This window comes from Thermobia domestica, chromosome 5, assembly GCF_964235325.1.
Source record: "Thermobia domestica chromosome 5, izTheDome1.hap1.1, whole genome shotgun sequence".
Taxonomy (NCBI): domain Eukaryota; kingdom Metazoa; phylum Arthropoda; class Insecta; order Zygentoma; family Lepismatidae; genus Thermobia; species Thermobia domestica.
Window position 1 is genome coordinate 238,275,921 of NC_137458.1, and position 21,195 is coordinate 238,297,115.

At 37.5% G+C, this 21,195-nt stretch overlaps 1 protein-coding gene across 2 annotated transcripts in view; it reads left to right on the plus strand.

Annotated features, from left to right (window-relative positions):
* The window catches only part of LOC145686479 (protein FAM76A), a 223,809-nt gene that overhangs the window by 89,822 nt on the left and 112,792 nt on the right, over positions 1-21,195 (plus strand). For both annotated transcript variants that reach the window (XR_014131613.1, XM_081759826.1), the window contains exon 4: positions 3,585-3,730. Coding sequence is in view for 1 of the 2 variants with exons in the window: in XM_081759826.1 (XP_081615952.1) it covers positions 3,585-3,730 (146 nt within the window). In the remaining variant the exon portion in view is untranslated. The remainder of the gene's footprint in view (positions 1-3,584; positions 3,731-21,195) is intronic.

Genomic DNA, 21,195 nt, shown 5'->3' on the forward strand with positions numbered 1-21,195 from the left:
GCACCTTCTGATAAACAGACCTTTAAAAAATTAATAGCCCCCTTTCTTCCCATACAATGAACGAGAACATATTTTAGTACTAAACAATACATTATATAGAACAAACATCTTTTGGATAAAACATAAATTGAATCACTTGTAGCTCCATTCGTATATAGCAGCTACATACAAGTGGTGTAATCCAGTGTTCAGACAGAATTTTCTGTGCTATTCCATCATCGCTTTGTGCGTTTATAAAGGTAATCAGGGAAGTTCTATCGCTTTTTGTGGAGGTCTGTGTTCAATTGGCCCTCAAACCATGAGTTGAATGCGACTAGAGATAAGGCGAAGGTCAGTTGTTGGTGTGGGTATATTCAACATACTACCTGGTTGTGGAAGTTCAGTTACACCGTGAACTTGCGTTAGAACAGAATGAACATGGGACCTCCACAGAGCGTCAGTATGCTGAGAGTTCAAACTGGGGTTTAAACGCTGCTGCAGCGGGGCGGAATATTTGCCAGGCCTTTGGTGAGGGTGTTCTGACTACACGAACAGGCAGCGGTGGTTTAACAGGTTTAAGGACGGTGACGAAACACTCAAAGACACACTACGTGCCGGAAGACCAGCACATATACAAAATGAAGCTCTTCGGGCAGCAATTGAGGCGAACAGTGGCCAGACATATGAGAAATTGGGACTATAATTCAGTGTAAGTGGAGAAACCATTCGGCAGCACCTTCATCAACTTGGTAAGCACTACAAGTTGTTCGATGGGTCACACATGATTTGACTCCAGAACAGAAGGTGACGCGAGCAGACACCTGTTCTTTGCTGTCTCGTCTGAGGAAGGAGCCATTTCTAGACAGGGTATTGACATGTAATGAGAAGTGGGTCCTGTACAAAGCTTCACGGCGCCATCATCATTGGTTAGCATCCCATGAACCGGCTCCGAAACAGCCGAAACCAGCACTGCACCAGAAGATCCTCCTGTGTATTTGGTGAACTGCTCTCTGCATCGTACATCGGGAACTGCAACTAGCCGGTTAGAGCATCATTGTAACTGTGTACTGTTAGCAGTCGAGCCGTGTTCAAGAAAAACTCAAAACGGTGGAGCACTTCTTAATCGCAAAGGAATCCTTCTGTTCAGAGCAACGCTAAGCCCCACGTGGCTAGATGACCAGGGACACCATTCTACGCTTTGAATGGGAAACACTATGACATCCGCCATACTCCCCGGACATTGCACCGCCCGATTATCACCTATTCCATTCCTTGGACAATCATCTTAGAGAACACCTGTTCAGATCCCTGGCAGAGGTGCAAAATGCATTTGATACCTTTTTCGGTTCACAGCTCACTAAGTTCTACCGCGATGGAATTCATGGTCTTCCAGAACGTTGGCAAAAGGTGGTCGATGCTGATGGGGATTTTTTTTTATCTTCCGGGTGCGTCTTAGGTGAGACATATCGATGTTCGAAGATGGTGGGTGAAAAAGCGACAGAGCTTTGTTGGTTACCTTTATATTTAAAAAAATAGTCATTGTAAATAAATATTTAAAAGACACGATTTGCAGGTAGTTTTTACTCTCTTCCGTCAACTAGATCTTATTTCAGGGATTGGGGATGAACTCATTCCGGTCCGAATATTTAATCTTGTATTGTTCTACGATTACTCAGTTCTACTCATTCTCCTCGATGTTAACTCCTTTTGCTACTGTTATTCTCTACTATGTTTTCGCCGTCTCTGATGACTAAACTCCTACTTCAAAGTGTGTCACTACTTCCATTTAGTGAGTTTTTAACCTGTTACTTTCAGCTTTTATATAATTATATGAAAATTTGTGTACCTAGTGCGGGACAGCGACAATCGTACTGCAATATTCCAACAACATACTAAATTAGGTATTTTGACGTTATCATACCATATATAATTTTGTTTACTGGTTTTGTATCTGTGATCTGCTGCAATAGTTAAAGATACAGATATTTACCTTGTATGTACTAGTAGGAAATGAAAATTTTACACTCAGAAATCGTGGTTCCATTTAATAAAAATTTTATACAAATATATCATATGCACAAAAACCTTTACTATGCTCGAAATTTATAGGAAATATGTCCCACATCTTGTCAGTACGTTGTGTACTCTCCTCGAGCTTCAATAAAGGTATGAGCCGCTGTGGCTCAGTAGTAGAGAGTTCACCTCTAGTGCATGGTGTCTTTCGCGCCAAGTGAGCTTTGTTTTGGACAAACACCGTGCGTGTCAGTTTTCTCGGAGTTCTCCCGTTTCCTCCCACTTTCATCTTCCACTATTTCATTCATTTCTCATCGTCACTGTGTGCTTTAGCCTAGCCGGCATAACCGAGGGTCGTAAAAATTGAAGATTTCATTTCATTTCAGCACAGGTTTGCACTCTCCCATGAGGATAAGTGCTGGGTGTCGTTTGGCGAAATTGCATTCCATTCTTCTTCCACCTGGTGTCGCCAGGGCCACAGACTGGACAAGACACCAACCAATCGAATCTACGTATGGTTAATGGGAGCAGGTCTGATGATCGTGGAGGCCACGGTAAGATCATGCGTGATTTAGAAAACGCTTTGGGTAACACGAGTGGTATGTGGGTGAGCATTATCTTGTTGAAATAATGCATTTCTCTGGTGTACAAAAAATATAACATGGATGATAATCTGAATGTGTGCTGCACCTCATACAACAGGAGAGCATCATTGTTGGCTCCCCATACCGTGATAATTGGCATTGATCTCGTGTGAAGCCGCCATATATTGTGGAAGATGTTGACCCAATCAATACTACACTCGCAAACGATCATCATTAATGTCGAAGTATGATTGGCTGTGATCACTAAACACAGTGATGCAAATTTTGCCTTCACGATCTTGAGTTGGAAGCGGGCAGCAGATTAGTAGAGCCTAAAGGAAGTCTGACATACGGTCCTTGTGTCCGTAGCCCTGTGTCCAACAAGTGGTTATAAATGACCCTAGTTAATACATCGAGTGCGCCATTACTTCTAACCTGTAATACAATTGCTGTGTTATTTCAGAGAAGCTCATATAATGTAGATGTCCAGGCGTGCATACGTGTACAACTTGCTCAGATCATTGATGCCAACTTTAATACACATCCCACGTTTTGCATACAATGTGTTGCACGACTCTGTGTAACGATTACCTGGACTTCCGCATAATAATGATACACCTTCTTTCAAGTGTGGGAACTGCACGAACTGAACACATCGACACCGTTGTGACATTTGACTAACGTTTACAACCAATTTGACGTACAATGTGGTACGGGAAACATTGTAACAATATCCCACGCTAATATAATGTTCGTATATAGCTTCCTTCTTGGTGTTAATTTTTCATTTTCTATCAGTATACAGTATGTACACTGACAGTTGACAGGTATTCAAGTAGACGAGGAAACGTAATCTGATTAACTACAAATGTTTGAGCAAACTGCTTTAATAAGTTTTTCATCTACTAATGAATATTCGATTTCTTTTTCTATCAGTGTGAAGCGACAATACTACTTAATACTTTCCTTTCTATAAAATGCTAATCTTACTTTTTTTCTGTCTTAAAGGTTGACGGGAAGTTGTTATGTTGGCTGTGTACGCTTTCGTACAAAAGAGCATTGGCGAAGACGAAGCAAAATGATTCGGATAGACAAGCCCAGTTGAAGATGACTTCCGGCCGAAATGCAGGAAAGAATAAAGAACATCACTCAAAGTATGTTCATTCCTTCATTGATTCTCACGCATTTATGTAGTGTGTTTGAAAAATGTTTCCGTAGTGGACAACAAAAAGTCCTATAACGTGGAACACATGTATACAAACATACAGGAAAAGATATACCATAATACACCTTAGCTACAGTAAATGTTGAAAATGATGTCGGGGCGCAAGTCTGTTCTCTGACACATATTTGCAGACCCTTGTTGTATAGTTGCTTGATCGATAGACAGTATGTAAGCTATGATATTGGCCTATCGTACTGCAAGTATTTGAGGTGGTCTTTGTGTCTAGATTACCTTTAAAATCTTCATACAGATTATCGCCGAAATCTTCATACAGATTATCGCCGAAATCTTCATACAGTACCTACCTCGTCCCTCTTGATGTCTGTGCTGTTAATCATCATGCTAGAAGTAGGAAAGAGGTAGTTCGTGTTCACTAAGTTGTTCTGTGAACGGAAAAAATTCGAAATACTGTCTGTCGGAGTTAATAGTGTCATGGGAAAATATGGGGCCAATGATGGTTGGGTGTGATACATAGTTCCCCATACACCAGTTTTTTCTGCATGTAGTGCAAGGCAGGAGATTTCAGTTCTGAATCTATTAAGCAGATCAGAGAGTTTTTTTTTCTTTCTTTCCAATTTGAAGGCAAACAAAGTAAAGGGTAACTGTTTATTGCTAAAATTATATCGACCTGGCGTCCGAAAATTTCGTGTTTTAATGTAAGGGCTCCTCACGTAAGGCATAAGAGGTTTTAGTACACCATATCTTTGCCGACAAATGAAAGCATGCTCATCGGAGCAATCATTCGACATGTTCCTACGGTTGTCTGCAATACGAAGTCCCTACATTAATATTGGTTTCCTTTCGTAGACCTCACAATGATTTTGAAGGACTACGCAACAATTTGTCTTCAATCTCATCTACTTTTCCTCCTGAGAACAATAAGTACCGCTTTTGTATTTGCCGGCCACGCTCACGTAATTCACGTCTCCTAGGGCATAACAGTCCGTTAAGCTAGGAGACGTATGATTAATGAAAGTGAATGATTGTGAAATTGACAACAGGGAGTCCAGGTGGAGTGTAAGGGTAACAATTTGCCTGTGAAGGTGAAGAACAATCATAGAACACATACACATTTTAAATATCTTTGTAACAATAATAGATATGGACGTCCACTGCGGAGAGAATTTTTGAACATCAGGTAAATTGTATATAGTTTCTTATCAATTTAATGAAAACATCTGAAAAAAGTACAACTTATATTAATATAGTGTTGGTGAACCAACTTTCACCCTCAGGACAATTCTGATGTGACGTGAAATAGAGTCATAGAGGTCGTGAATTGTACCAAGTGGAATATTATATCAATCCGCATGCAGTGCATCACTCAATTCCTTGAAAGAGGATGAAGGCGGAAGAGGAAATCTACGTCGGATTCTTGTCTCCAAAAAGGACCACAGATGTTCAATTATGTTCAGGTCCAAGGATTGTGGCAGCCCAGAGGATATGTTGGAACTTCGTCCCAATTGCTTCAAGCCACGCCACAAAAACTCCACCTGTATGAACGGGTGAATTATCATCCTGGAATGACATCATTGTCCAGAAACAACATCTGGTCTACAGGATGCACATGCTCGCCTAAAATGGCGATAAGCACTAATAATGACGCGACAGGTAAGCATCAGTACAAGATCCGATGAAAACCACGATATTGCAGCCCACAGCATAACAGAGCTGCCGCCATGTTTTACGGTTGGGTGGAGATATTTTGAGTCATATGCTTCATTGTAGCATAAAGACGGTTTAAAATAAGGAACATCACGACTCATCCGTTCATATTACATGTTTTCATTCATCAGAATCCATGTTGCATGTTAGCGTCACCATTGGGATTGTGCTAAAGAGTTGTAGCCCCTTATCCCAGGATTCGCTCGTCCAACCCGTACCCGTATATCCATGTCATGTAACTCGCGAAAGACTGTGATTGTTGACACAGGGTGTTGGAGGTGCTAGTTGAGTTCCTTCATCATTTGCACCGCAACCGCATGACAATTTTCAGTAATAGTTTCACTTTAGCGCTCGGCGGAATCTGTCATTGAATATTTTCTTCGTTTTCACTGTTCTTCGTCGATGTGGTTTTGCCATGGGTTTTATAGGCTATCATCACCTTAGACACTATTCTCATACCCAAGACACTTGCCAATTTCGTCATATAAACAAGCGCCGACAATTTGCCCTCTTCAGGAATCAGAGAGGCCGTGCGTTTTACTCTATCGTCATCTACTCAGTTCACTGCACATTGCCTTTCTGCTGCTCCTCACGTAGTACAGAGTTTGCTCTCCTGGTACGTAACTCAGGTACGTGTTTGTTTTAACACAGTAGCGCCGACAGTCCGGTTCTTCGGTCTTCGCCTGACCGTTGCGAACCCAAACATCGGAAGCATTTCCAGCTCCAGGTGTTTCCATGAAATTGATAAGGATCTATATACCTAGGTATATAGGTAGATATAGATTTATATGTAGATGATAAATGGATAGAGAGATTGAGTGGAGCAGTTATCTTGAAAGCACTCGTAACTTGTAAAATAATATTGTAGATATAAATCTCTGATGTTTTGTACGACCTATACATAGACAGGAGGGTATTATTTGATAATCTCTGCAACATCATCAAGTAAAGAGTGATTCCAGCCCAACGTAAAGTAGTGTTTCCTTCAAATAGCTCTATGTCAGATTATTACGTATTTCAACTCTACATGTTAAACAAAAATTTACAATACCAAGTTTATTACTCAGTTTGTAAACAGTGACGTTACAGAATCATACACACCCACATTTTTGGAAGTGTGTGCAATAATAATAACTAGATCCTGCATTTTAGGCACAATGCGTAATTTTAATATTAGTGATATTATAAAAGAAACTTAATTAGTTTGGTTCTTATCTCTATATATAACAAATTTTAGTTCGTTTATTTTATGTCTTTATGCTTTCATATCTATAAGCGCCTTTCCTTGTGTTTTCTTGCAGTATCCCTACTTCATTTTTATAGCTTTTCAGCTTTTTTCAAGAAAAATGATTCTACAGGTTTTCGTGTAATTCCTAGAAATGAAGTGGAAGCTAGTTGCTGTACATCACGTGATAAATTTCGTTATCACATGATGTCAGGATCAGGTAAAAGCACTACTATCACCACCACGTATTTACTTCGTTGACCGAAATCTAAGGCTTCAATTCCTTGTTAGTTTTTGTTTTGTGTTCTGTTCTAGCGGTGTGTTGCATCGTTATTGAGGACTGACAAGGGAAGTTCGGGAGAAAGCACTTGTCTGCAGAGAGACTAAGCATGCCATTTGAAGGACCAATTCATGCTGATTACAACAAGCTAATAAAATTCCTGTACGGTTGAGAACTGGTAGAGAGATTCAAGTTGGAAGTTTATATGAAAAAATGAGTATGTGCAAATTTAAACGCGTTAAATACAACATTGCTAGCAACGAATATTGACATACGAATTGAAATCTGTCGGAGGTAACAGAAAAAACTGTTTTACAATAACCAACGGATTTGTTAGTTAAAATTAGTCATTATACTGTTCACAATAACGATAGGTTAGAGATGAAAATTGATCACTGTTCTTCTGTTCTATGAAGAAATGACGCAGGCAAAAGACTTCCTTGCCCCATGAACATTTTATATGTGCAATTGCGTTGCATCCGTCAAGGGAACAGTTCGCATAACCAAAACGAAAAGAAGATTCGACAGGTGATCCAAAAGGTATATGATTTGTTCGGTAACCTGCCTTGTGGAACGCAAACTGAAACAATCCAATGTATCGCGATGATCGGAACTGATTCATTAGCATGGATACGAATTTTATTTGATTTTTACGTTGGTACATCATAACGTCCGGATGAAGAAGTTTCATACTATGTAGAAATCTCCTGCCATAATCTTTGATTAGTCTTAATCCAAACACATCAAATGGTTGTACAAATCGGTGCAGTTCTTTGGTATATTCTCAACCATTATGTCTTTGTCATCCGTCATCCAACTTTGAATGGACAATTTGTCTGTGAATGGATCCCAGTGATCAAGCAGTAGCAAATTCAAACCATCAAAACTGCATAATAAGGTAGAAGGCTCAGTCGTGCTGTGGAAAAGTTCTTAACCGTACAGGAATTTTATTAGCTTGTTGTAATTAACATGAATTGGTCTTTCAAATGGCATCCTTAGTTTCTCTGCAGGCAAGTGCTTTCTCCAGAACTTCCCTTGTGAGCGGAACAATTTCGTAAAGCATTTAGTTCGGACGCGTTTTCCGTTGGTGAATCAACATTGTTTTGTAAGTTTTGTGATATGTCAGTGAATTGCGTAAAAAGTGTCTCATTTTGCAATATTTAGTAACAACCAGACGTAAGTCTGCTGTGGATAGAAAGACAAAAATAGATTAGCCAAGATCGTCTCTCATTTCTTCATATGTAAGCTCTGATCGTCAGTAGCAGTTTTCACTGGAGTTGTGTAAGACATATATGGACACTGGTATTTCTTTTTTGAAATAGGAAAATCCGTCTTTGAGAAATTTCTTGTCCAAGTACACAAAAGAACAAGTGCCAAATGAGTCAATACTGTGGAAATATTACTTTAATGCTACACAAATGACATCCAAAAAATTAGGGAAGAAACTTTAGATTGCTATTGATAAGACAATTGATGTCGTGGGAAGGCACATGGCTAATTTGCGGTTGGGCCAATGAATGTTAATGAAACTTCAAATATATACAGGGTGAGTCAAAAGTTCTTGGACACCTGCATAAGTTTGAAAATCGACGGGAAAAGTAAAAAGTGATGATGGGAACAGAGGTTTGATGAGGGGCCGCAACTTTTGGAGTTTAAGTCATTCATGGCCGCCATCTTGAAATCCGCCATTTTGGATTCAAGTCAGTTTTAAATGGAAAGGGGGGGGTGTATGACACATCAAATAACACTAGCTTGAGCTCAGAAATTTAGTGGTGTAATTTGTTTTTTTTTTTTTTCTATCGTGTACAGTTTAGAAGTTATTAATGTTCAAAGGTGGGAAATGACCTTGATACTGAATGCTGCAACGCATGTTCTACGTGTTGTCCATCCCGTGCAATGCACAACTGTAGTCGTCGCAACCACTCTGACTGCACACGGAGGAGAATGTCTCCTGAAATTTGGTCACAGGCTTGTTGGATGCGTTCCTCCAGGTGTCTCAAATCACGGATTGTCTCAGCATACACTATCTGCTAAAGATGTCCCCATAGATAAAAATCAAGGGGCGTTAAGTCAGGGGATCTGGGTGGCCACTCCACGGGACCACGGCGACCAATCCACTTCCCTGGCAGTTGTTCATCCAACCATTCACGGACACCAAGTCCATAGTGTAGAGGGGCTCCATCGTGCTGAAAATAAGATGGGGAAAATGCCGTCAGCGTTCAGTGTGGCAGGGAACACAAGGTCCTGCAGCAGCATCAGATACTGTGGTGCAGTTAAGGTGTTGTAAATGAAAAATGGCCCAATGATGCGGGTGTCCCATATGCCACACCACACCATCCCCTTCGCAGGACTATGTTCTCGACTTGGATCAACCCAGTTCGGATTTGCGTCACACCAGTACCGACAATTATTTCGATTAACCTCCTCGTTCAAAGGGAAATACGCCTCGTCGCTGAACAGTATGCCCTTCACAAACGCAGGATAAAGTTCGTGTTTTTCAGTAGCCCACATCGATCGGGGTCATCCTCGTTCAGTTTATGTTGCATGTGCAGCTTGTAAGGATGCCACTGATTGGCGTGCAATATCCGGACAACGGAGGATTGGCTTATTACACATGCTAGGGACACACGACGGGTACTTCGTTTAGGACTTTTTACAAACGACGCAACAACCGCCGTTGCAGTTTGCTCATTGGTGGCAGTCTGGTCGCCCACTACGTGCCCTATCTTGAACAGAGCCCGTCTCCCGGAATTTGGTGATCACGTTAGCCACCGTGCTGTGCGATACCTGTTCTCAGTCTGGGTGCCGTCTGTTGTAGTCAGCTGCTATTGTTCGGTACCTGCGATCCCCTGATATAAGGATGATTTGGATCTTCTGTTCACGTGTGAGACCCATTTTAGATCACCTGGAACAAAGAGAACTGGGTCAGTATCAAGGTAATTTCCCGCCTTTGAACATTAATAACTTCTAAACTGTACAAGATAGAAAAAAAAACAAATTACACCATTAAATTCCTAAGCTCAGGGTAGTGTTATTTGATGTGTCATACACCCCCTTCCCATTTAAAAAAATTGACTTGAATCCAAAATGGCGGATTTCAAGATGGCAGCCATGAATGACATACACTCCAAAAGTTGCGGTTCCTCATGAAACCTCTGTTCGCATCATCACTTTTTACTTTTCCCGTCGATTTTCAAACTTATGCAGGTGTCCAAGGACTTTTGACTCACCCTGTATTCATGTGCATGTGAAAAATTAGAAGACAATGGTGCTACAATTCCTCAAGCGTTTACCAATGCTTAGAATTTAATATGGCCATTTGGAGTCAAACATGAAGACATTCTTCTGTTATTGAAGGATGGAGTGCCATATATGGGGGAAAAAAAAACTGCGACGATTTTTCAAGTCTTGTTTCCTCGTATGCTTGATATCACGTGAATATCTCATATACTTCACAGAATTGTAGAACAAATCCGTAGTTTATTTTCGGACGTGAATTTAATATCCAATACGAAGAAAATATTTTTAATAGCTCCATCACGAATTCAGATTTTTGAATCGCGGGCTTTTTCAAATATATATCGATGACGTCGGTGGAAGTAGAAAGATCACTTTCAGTTTTGAACAATGTGTAACTATGGGTAACTCGAAAAAATATCATGTAGTTATGTGCAATCAGACTGTTTCTCGTTAATGACTTCTAGTGTGTACTGGCAATTAATGCAAGAACTGCAATAAAGTTTTTGAACAAACCAGTTCTAGAATCAATTAATAGAGAGGGGGTATGGTAACTCAATAGTAGAGCGCTTACCTCTGGTGCGTGAGGTCTCTGATTCGATCTTCAGCCAAGTAAGTGTGTGGTGGATAACATAGTATCCCTGGGTGTGCTTGAGGTACTCCGGTTTCTTCTCACATTCTTATTCCACAAATTCTTCCATCGTCTCTCACTTGCCTTAATCATCTGTCTCCTTTAGCCTAAAGGGCATAATCGTCGGACGTTAAAGTGAAAGATTACATTTCATTCGTTTCATTTCAATTAATAGAGTATTAACGTATTTCAGGTAATTCTGTTATTCAGAGGCTCCTCTTCAGGCAGAGGTACTCGTATTAAGATAATTTGTGTGCCTATAAAATAGATTTTTCTTACTTAAGTTGTTTATTCTTCTCTTAAAAATTTTAATGCCTGATTTGGTGCATATTATCGAGATTTTTAGTACTTAATTGTCTGCCTATTTTTAAGGTTTTTATTTCGTAAATATCGGAGCTCTAGTAATAACACAAATAAGACAGTACCACAGCATCTAATACTATGATCATGACACGTTTCGAATATATAGAAACAAAGCTTCAAGAAATTGACAATTCTAGTTTTTTAAAAGAGTTTTATTTCATAGAAGTACTTAGATAAAGATCATATTTAAGGACTTACATAGTTTCAAATAGACGCATAAATTATAATACCGTTTACAGCAAACTGATATCTCAAGCCAATAGGAGGAATATGATATAATACAGCAGGAATCGGAGATTAGATAAATATTAGTTAAGTTTGAAACTTTTCGTATAATTATCTAACTCCAGAGCGTGTAATTACAATGAATAAAAAGTACTACTGTAATGTTGGAGAAGCAAAGAAATACTACGTTCATTTTAATCATTTTTCACAAATACGTAATTTAAGCAGCATAGCAAACTCTTTGTTTAGAAGTTACGAGGGTGTTTCAGGATAAATGGTCCACCTTGTATATATCATAGTAATGGTAACATCTTAGTAAGATGCAACTTATTAAAATAGTGCTGGATTATCTGACAAAATTGAACCTGTAACAACTAGTATTCGTCACATAATTGAGTATTATACTACTACGTATTATACTGCATAGGTGCTTCCATTATTCTGATAATTATAATTATATATATTTGGTCTAGGAATTAATTCGTGCGGTTTTTAATAAAAATTGAAGCTTTATTTCAAAAACAAAGTAAATGAATACGTTAACAAAAATATTGTCCATCGCTAGCCACTACTTTCCCCCATCTTTCAGGCAATTTACGGATTCCGTGTCGAAAGAATTCCTCATCTTTTGACGCAATCTAATCAAAGATCCATTTATCGATATTTTCTGAAGAAGTGAATCGCTGTCCAATCAAATCGTTATTCATGCAATCGATCAAGTAGTAGTCAGACGGAGCAGTGTCTGGTGAATATCGCGGGTGGAGTAACACTTTCCATCCGACATTTTCCAAATAGGTTTTGACCGGTTTTGCGACATGTGGTCGAGCGTTATCATCTTGATAAATAAGTTTATTATGCCTGTTATTCCATTCTGGTCGTTTTCAGGCCAGAGCTTGCTTCAAACGCATTAATTGTTGTCGATAACGTTCTCCATTCATAGTTTCACCAAGTTTCAGAAGTTCATAGTACACCACACGTTTCAAATCCCACCATATATACAGCATAACCTTTGCACAATGAATATCTCGTTTCGGTTGTGAAGGACCTGGTTCACCTTGCTTCACCCAGGCCTTTTTTCGTTTAGGATTCTCGTAATGATTCCACTTCTCATCACCAGTTACAATTCGATGCAAAAATACCTTCCTTTTCTGTCTTTGAAGCAGCAATTCGCAAACGGTTTTTCTTCTTTCAACGTCTTTCTTTTCAATTCATGTGAAACCCAATAAGACATCTTTTGAATCATTCCTATGGCTTTGAGACGTTTGGAAACTGTTGTTTGCTCAACTCCAAATGCTTCTGCAAGTTCGTCCTGCGTTTGACACGAATCCTGATCAAGCAATGCTCTCAATTCTTCATCTTCAAATTCTTTTGGCTGTCCAAATTGCTTTTGGTCTTCCAAGCTGAAATCACCACCTTTAAACCGTGCAAACCACTTCTGACATGTTCAGAGCATGGTCACCAAACACTTCCACTAAAATATGATGACTTGCGGTAGCACTTTTCTTCATGTTAAAGCAATGAAGAATAACTCCCCGCAAAAACACTTTATCAGGCACAAAATGCGCCATTTTCAGTTGAAGAAAAAATGTTGTTGTTTCCGCTTCAAGCAACTGACATATACTAAACAAGATGCTCAATGACAGTAGTTTTCAACGCATGTTTGGATCAACGAAACTATGGGACAATAAGCTAGTTACGCCATCTTTTGTAAAACCGCACGAATTAATTCCTAGACCAAATATAATTAATTACTTAACACAAGTTACTGAAAATATAATCACCGCACTTACTGATTGAAGCAATAGAGTACATCCCACTAAGTACATTAGACCTACCTTTATACCTTGGAGATTTTTATTCTTCATGTATCATTTCTATCAGCGCTGTGATTGTGATCGCCATCATGTCTGTCTGTATCTCTGAGTATGTGGTCACTTCACATCAATTTACATGGCTTACTGTTAAATTAATTATTTCGACATTATACTCTGTGAAATAAAACATGAGAAGACAGTCTTCTGGAAGAAAAATGTACAACTTTTAACGCTTTTTAACAATTTTCATAAACTTAAAAGATAGAAATAGTGATTTTGTAACGGATATTTGATGACCATGCATTAAATCCTTCATAGTTTGATTTGGACTAATTCAGAATTTTCCACCCTGAACATATTATAATATCCGTCACAGAATAACTACCGCTTTCTTTTAAGTTTGTGAAGATTGGTATAGAAGTTTTGAAAGTGATTCACTTTTGTTGTTTTCAGCCTTTCTACGTTTATTTTACAGGACATAATGTCAAAATAATTAATTTAACATGAAGCCATACAAATTAATGTGAGGTGACTATGTATTCAGTGAAACGACAGGCATGATGGCAATCAAAATCGCAGCGTAATCCTATGATACATTAAAGATTATGATTTCCGAAGTACAATGGTAGTTCTATTGTACATAATCACACAGTACACTATAAGAGCGTTGGAATCATAGCGACCACCTGGATGCCTCTAAACTTCTTTTTAAATGTGTCTACTTCTTCCCCTCCTAGCTGATTAAACAGTTGAACGAAAGTACTTACTTGTGTACTTCTCTAGTATGTGTGATTATATTTTCTACTCCCTTCTCGACATTCCTATATTCCAATATATGTATGTGTTTCCCAGGAATGGAAACTAAATTACTTACCACAAGACTGAAAAATAATCATACATTAAAAAGAAATGTACACTATTTGTATTTTCGCCAAGTACATCATCAGATAGAGAGGAGGAGAAGTAAGAAAAGAAAGAAAAATTAAATAGGGGAAAGTAGCTGTGAAACCTCCAGATGTGCAACACTTCACAGGTATTTTTTTTCCTGTTTAGTTTTTCTTTTCTTTTAGCTTCTTTCTCTCCCTGTCTGAAAAAGTGTTTAGCTAGAACACTGATTGTGTACCATTTTGGATATATGTTATTTAGTGTATGTGTTTGTGTATATATAACAAAGACTTTTTTTCAGCTATTAATTTTTTGTCCCTTATTAGTGTGGTTGGTAATTCTCAGTATTTAGGTTTAATCTTGCATGTGCTTTCAGAGATGATTCAAATATCAGTGTGTTTTCCACTATTTCGTAAGTTCTCAGTAGTATTCCATGTTCATCTTAAAAACAAATGGAAAAATAAAAATTCAAGGTAAAAAGTACAACTCTTATCCATCACGACTCTGGAACTCACTAAATGGAATAATAAACACTTCTGACCAGAGTATATACACTTATTTATTAAAAACTAAAATACAGTGTAACGGTTTCGACAACTGAACGTCGTCTTCATCAGACACTAACTGAAAGAGGTATCTTCAGAGCATAGACATTTATACTAAAAGTGAAAGTACTCAAATTCATTGTTTGCATGGGAAGCCACCTGAGTCGTACTTCTCCGTGCGTCATCTGTTGGCCACCTGCTCTGACTTAATTTCCCTCCCACCTGTGTTCATCTTCTCCAAACATCTGTAACACACCTGTTGTTTATACTTGACCAATTGCCTTAAAACTTTCTCTTAGTCTTCCTGTGATACCTATATGATTTAAAACTAACCTTATACTAAATACAACTGATCATAAATACAGCAATATAAATATATATATATATATATATATATATATATATATATATATATATATATAGACATAAAAAATAAAATATAACAATATATATATGTAACTATATAAATATTAAACTATGTATAGTATTAAATATATTGATATAAATTACATATAAATCTGTTTAGTCTTGTTCTTTTTCTTCAATTTGTTCCAATAATTTATCCCATAGCTCATGTATCAGCAGTCCACTTGTCCATTTCATTAATTTTTCACTTTTCTCTTTCTTTATCCTTTGTGCTTCCTTCCATTTCCTTATTATTGGTATATTCTCCCTTTCTAGCCCCTGTACACCTTCCCAATCTATATCATGCACAGTTTCTTTAACATGTTTGTATATGACATTATTTTCTCTCTTAAGTTTCACATCATCCCTATGTTGTTTTATTCTCTCCGTAAGTGTTTCCCTGTTTCCCCTATGTATATCATATCACAATCTTTACATTTCACTTTATACACTGCACCTTCATCTCTCTCACATATTTTCTTCTTTCTACTTTTCAGTTCCTTAATCACTTCCAAAATTCTTCGTCCTCCTTTTCTGTACGTCTTTACCCCACCTCTTCTTAGTAAGTTCTTTAGTACTTTGTCTTTTCCCCAATGCTCTCTATCTCGTGCCATTTGTTCTCCTCCTCTTCCTTTCTCTCCTTTCTCCTTCCTTTCCTTCTTTCATCTTATATTCTGTTCTTCCTTAACTTCTCTTTGTTGTACCCGTTCTGCTCTAGTAGGTTATGGAACTTCTCTATATCCTCCTTTTTCTCTTTTTCAGTATCTATTTCTTATATTCTCCTCTCCATATTCCTTATGAAGTTTCTTTTGGTACTGTAATCCACATCACTCCTTTCGTGACAGTAAACTCCTGCCGCACATTTTTTCCTATACCATCTTGTTGTCAATACTCTTGTCAATTCTCTGTATAGTCATATCCAGGAAGTTTATAATATTGTTCTTCTCCAATACCATTTCCAGTCTTATTCCTTCAATCTTCTTTACGAATTTTTCCAGTTGTCTCTTTGTTCCTCTCCATACCCCCAAACAGTCATCAACGTATCTGTAAAACAATATTAGGTTGTTTCCACCTTCTATCACTTTCTGCTCCAATCTGTTCATCACCAGTTGTGACAACACTGGATTTAATCTTGAACCTATACTCAGTCCTTCCTCAATTTGACTAGTTTGTCCCCTATTGTACAAAAACTGTTGTCCCATATTACTCTCAAGGCTTTCATATTTTCTCTTTCTTCCAGTCTCTTATTTCTTTCCCTTTCACTACGTAATCCCTCTTCATACTCGGAACACTGCCTAAACGTAGTTGTTTTCTCCTTTTTATTCCCTGTACGCTTTAACATTCTTTTCACTTCCTCCGTACTCTTTACCCGGTGACTCTCTTGACCTACCCGTATCTCTTCTGCTATTTTTCTTAATTATTCTTCTAATGGTTCCAGATAGTTTCCCCTACAGTCCAATACTGGCCTTAGCTTAATCTCTTCCTTGTGAATCTTCGGGAATCCTTTCATCTTTGGAATCCTTCCTTTTTCTTTCACCCACTTTTTAAAACCTTTTCTTCTTCCGTTTTCAACCTATTCCTTGAATACCTCACCTTTGATCTTCTTTTCTCCTATGACCTCGAAGGAAGGATTGTGATTGAAGTGTAAGGATTGTGATATGATATACATAGGAGAAACAGGGAAAAAACTTAAAGAGAATAAAACAACATAGGGATGATGTGAGACAAGAGAGAAAATAATGCCATATAAAACATGTTAAAGAAACGAGCCGTGATATAAATTGGGAAGGTGTACAGGGTCTAGAAAGGGAGAATAGACCAATAATAAGGAAATGGAAGGAAGCACAAAGGATAAAGAAAGAGAAAAATAAAAAAATTAATGAACTGGACAAGTGGACTGCTAATACATGAGCTATGGAATAAATTATTGGAACAAATTGTAGAACAAGACTAAACAGATTTATCTGTTATGTATATCCATATATTTAATATTATATATAGTTTAATATTTATATAGTTATATATATTGTTATATTTTATTTTTTATGTCTATATATATTTTTATATTGCTGTATTTATAATCAGTTGTATTTGGATACTGTGGATTCCCATGCAAACAGTGAATTTGAGTACTTTCACTTTTAGTATAAATGTCTGTGCTCTGAAGATACCTCTTTCAGTTAGTGTCTGATAAAGACAATGTTAAGTTGTCGAAACCGTTACACTGTCATTTAGTTATTAATAAATAAGTGTATATACACTTGTCAGAAGTGTTTATTATTTTACATAAAAAGTACGTTTGAAATAGGTACACTGAACCACAAAAGTATCTCCTCCCTAAGTGATCTAATTCCATTACTTGGGGTCCTGGTCATTTGCAGTTGTGAGAACGCCTGGATAGATGCAACCCAACTTACACGAAACTTTTCTCGGCATTGACAGCAGTTGGTAGCACTGAGTCAGGTGTTTATGCAGGTAAAATTGTAAAGTAGGTGACTAATGAAACAGTTCTCCATTCTGAGATGAATCTCTGTGGTTCAGAGCGTGCTGTCCAATGAACATCCTATGTTAGTCTCAATATTGCTGTGTATGTAATGTATTATTTCATTATATACTGTATGTTTAGAGAAATAAAAATACTGATCTCACATGAATCAGAAAATGCTTGAAAGTAGACGAAAATATCAAATCTAAAACAACTGCTGGAAATAAGTTTGTAAATAACTGTCTCCATTGATAGACCTTATCTAATTCTCCTCATTTCAACATCTTTTTCTTTCTAGGGAAGAGAAGATCTTGCTTGTCACACTGAGTATGCACTGAAATTGAAATTGAAACAGAAACACTTAAAAAAGTTTCAGCCTAGCCGGGATTCGAACCCGCGACTACCGAATAGAAGTTCAATGCGCTAACTACTCATCTACCGCACCACTTCATCTTCTACCCAAACTAATGCCTAGTTAAAATCGTTTCATGGAAAAATACAAAAAAATATACTAATGCTTGTGTTAGTGTCTTAATGAGTTAGTCGAGATTTCCTTGTTTAATTCAAAAACAAGTTATATAGACGTTCCTCAATGACGAAAGTATCACGAAACGTTCTTCAAGTTAAGGCTTCGTCATCGGTTTCAGGGATGGTCCCGATTTACATTTCTTCTTTACCATAACTTCAGATTTCTAAAGAAGAAAAGACGACAGAAATTATTTTTACATTCTTTGAATTGTATCAACACGCGTAGAAATAGACAGTTCTATATGTTCCATTAATAGTAGTTTATTTTCTTATATTCATATGAGGAATTTGGGGCAAATTGAGCCAGTGGCACTAGCCGAGTGATCTCGGGTGTTCGGCTTCTAATCAAGAGGCGCAATCCACTAGGGGTTCGAATTCCTCTGAAGAGCAAGGTCGGAATTTTAACTGTCCTCAGTATTTCTGTGTTTGTGTCCCTGTAGTGTTTGGAATACGTCGAAAGGACATGAGGTGCCAGTGGCGAAGAATACTCCGGTTGGGGCGATTTGTTTTAAAAAATTGTGAAAGCAGGAAACTCTCATTGCAGCTACCTGGGTTCAAATCCCGTCGTGAGAATTATTAATTTTTCTGTATGGGAAGGTAATGTTTATATAATTGGTATTGTAATTATGTTATTTCTTTATTATTATTATTATTATTATTATTATTATTATTATTACAGAAGGAAAGAAAAGTAACATTGTCGAAGATATTCATAGGAACAGAAAATATGTACAGTATGTCAGATGTTTTCTTAGGTTTACACATGAACGCAATAATATTATTACGTTTATGGATTTACAGATAGAATTATCATTTTATGACAACAAGAAATGGGATATAAATATTGGTTAGCTGATAACAGTAATGCATTTTGTTTCACCCTTCTTCTAGGTAAAAGGTGAGGCGACATCTTAAAGGGATCATTCTCGTGACTAGAGTTGTAAGTTCGATCACTATTTGCAATTTGTGCCCAACTAAGAACAATTCCTTGGAACTCATTTTTGGCCCTTACTACAGCAGTAAGAACGTGTTTAGCCCTTATGTATTCATCAATACTTGTCCAAACACGTTACGTTCCCAGAAAGTTACGAATGAAGGTTGATACGATGACGTAATTTTGTGTTGTTGGCATTTCCTGTGAAGGAAGTCGTCTCAAATCTTAGATCCAGAGAAACTGAATATTTTCATGTTAGTATACATCAAAAGTATCAATATTGCAAATTATAAAAACTTCCTTAATTGCCACAGCCGGAATCGAACCCGCCACACCATTAATAAACTAACACTTAAGTCACTATTCTAAGACATCACTATCCTGGGAAAAGGAAAGACCTGGATGTGCAGTGAATTCAGTAATTACACACTTTTACGATTCCAGTGTAATAATGCTGAAACTTCCTGATTTCAGTCATGATAAAATAGTAAAGTATTATGCAGAAAGAATAGTCCAGAGAAGCCAACTTTAAATTGACAACTCATATGTACGAACGCGCTTCCGTATGCTCTCGCCTGGGGCCCTGATTTTTCACGGCACGGCATGGCATTGGACAGATACTCATATTGATTGGAATCTGGTGTTTCAGGGTACTGGATTATTTTTTTAAAAAGTTAACTAATTTAACGAACCTTCCTCAGTATCTTGTTTCCTATTTTTACGCGTTTTACTCACTTTTACAGTTTTTTAAAGTAATTGTTTTAGAACAGGGACAAAAAACACAGAAACATTGAGGACAGTAAAAATCACAACCACTATTCGCGCGTTCTTCCCTTGCCTGAAGTGAAACAATAAAAAATGGTGACCATGCAATTTTTGGTCTTCCATCTTCTATGTGTTGTCAAATCCAGAGTTGGAGTGGGTGAGTGGGTCGAGTTTTCTGAGTGGGTCAGTGGGTCGTGGGTCAACAGCACGTAACCCACTGTGGCCCATCACCCACCGTGAACCACTCCGAACCACCACCCATTATGACCCACTCTGCTCACTGCATTGTAGACATTATCTTCTAAACAGTATATTTTTTCACCCTCAACCCCAGCCATAGAAACTAAAAACACGTTTCTGATTGGTTGCAGCTTGCAATTATCCAAACCTTCTGGTATATGTATTGTGTATTATAGTAGTAATAGAAGAAAATTATCACTTTGTTGGAATTGAAGAAAAAAATTGAAGAAGCAATTGAGGTTAAATTTATATCATGGCAGTCAAGGTGAAACAAAACGAGCCCTGTAGGGCTTCTAACTCGCTCCTACTACTACTACTCTTACTACTACTTATACTGTGGATTCGTGTAGCAAAACTGCATACGTAACGTAATCACTTTTTGAGCATTATTTTCATTTTATTTTAATGAAAAAAGTATTTTGAAAATTTAAAAAATAAAATATAGAAATAAAAAAAATCCTTGGCCCGGGTTTGAACCTACATCAAAATCATTTATAAATACTAGCACATTGCGCTTGTACGTGCTTCTGAACACTGGTCAATTTGTCTACGTTTTACTTTTAAGGCATCCATTTCGCTTTTTTCATTTGTTTCTGTTTACTTACCTGAGATGAGTATCTGTAAGTGAAAATAGAACTTAAAGCATTTTTGGATATTGATATTTGAAATTGTAATAATAGCGATAGGACTATACTACTACTTGGCTTTCGAGACACAGTCTGTGAGTTTTAGTGGAACTAATTACTGGAAAAACTACATTTTTGAATCACTGTAGTATATAAATTATTATATGAAAAAATTGAGTGTAACTATGTGTGCCTAATCATTACAGCCAAATTTCAGTCAAATGAAATGACTTTTGGTATATAGTTAGGCCTTAATCCAAACTGGGATGTTATATTGCTTTCATTATAATAATATCCTAAGGGATAGTGGGGATCCGAATTTTTGCGAAGAAAATTGAATATCTCACAAGCTGACAAGCAAATTTACGGAGCTGAAATTCAGTATATTAACTATTTACTGAAAATGAACAGAACGTCTCCTAGCATTTTTTAATATTCTCCTTTATGGGCGGCACTTTCTATATATGGTAAATTGATAGTGGGTTAGTTTGTAAAAATAATCGAAAACGATCGATATTAGTTGAGACACAAGTTAAAATAC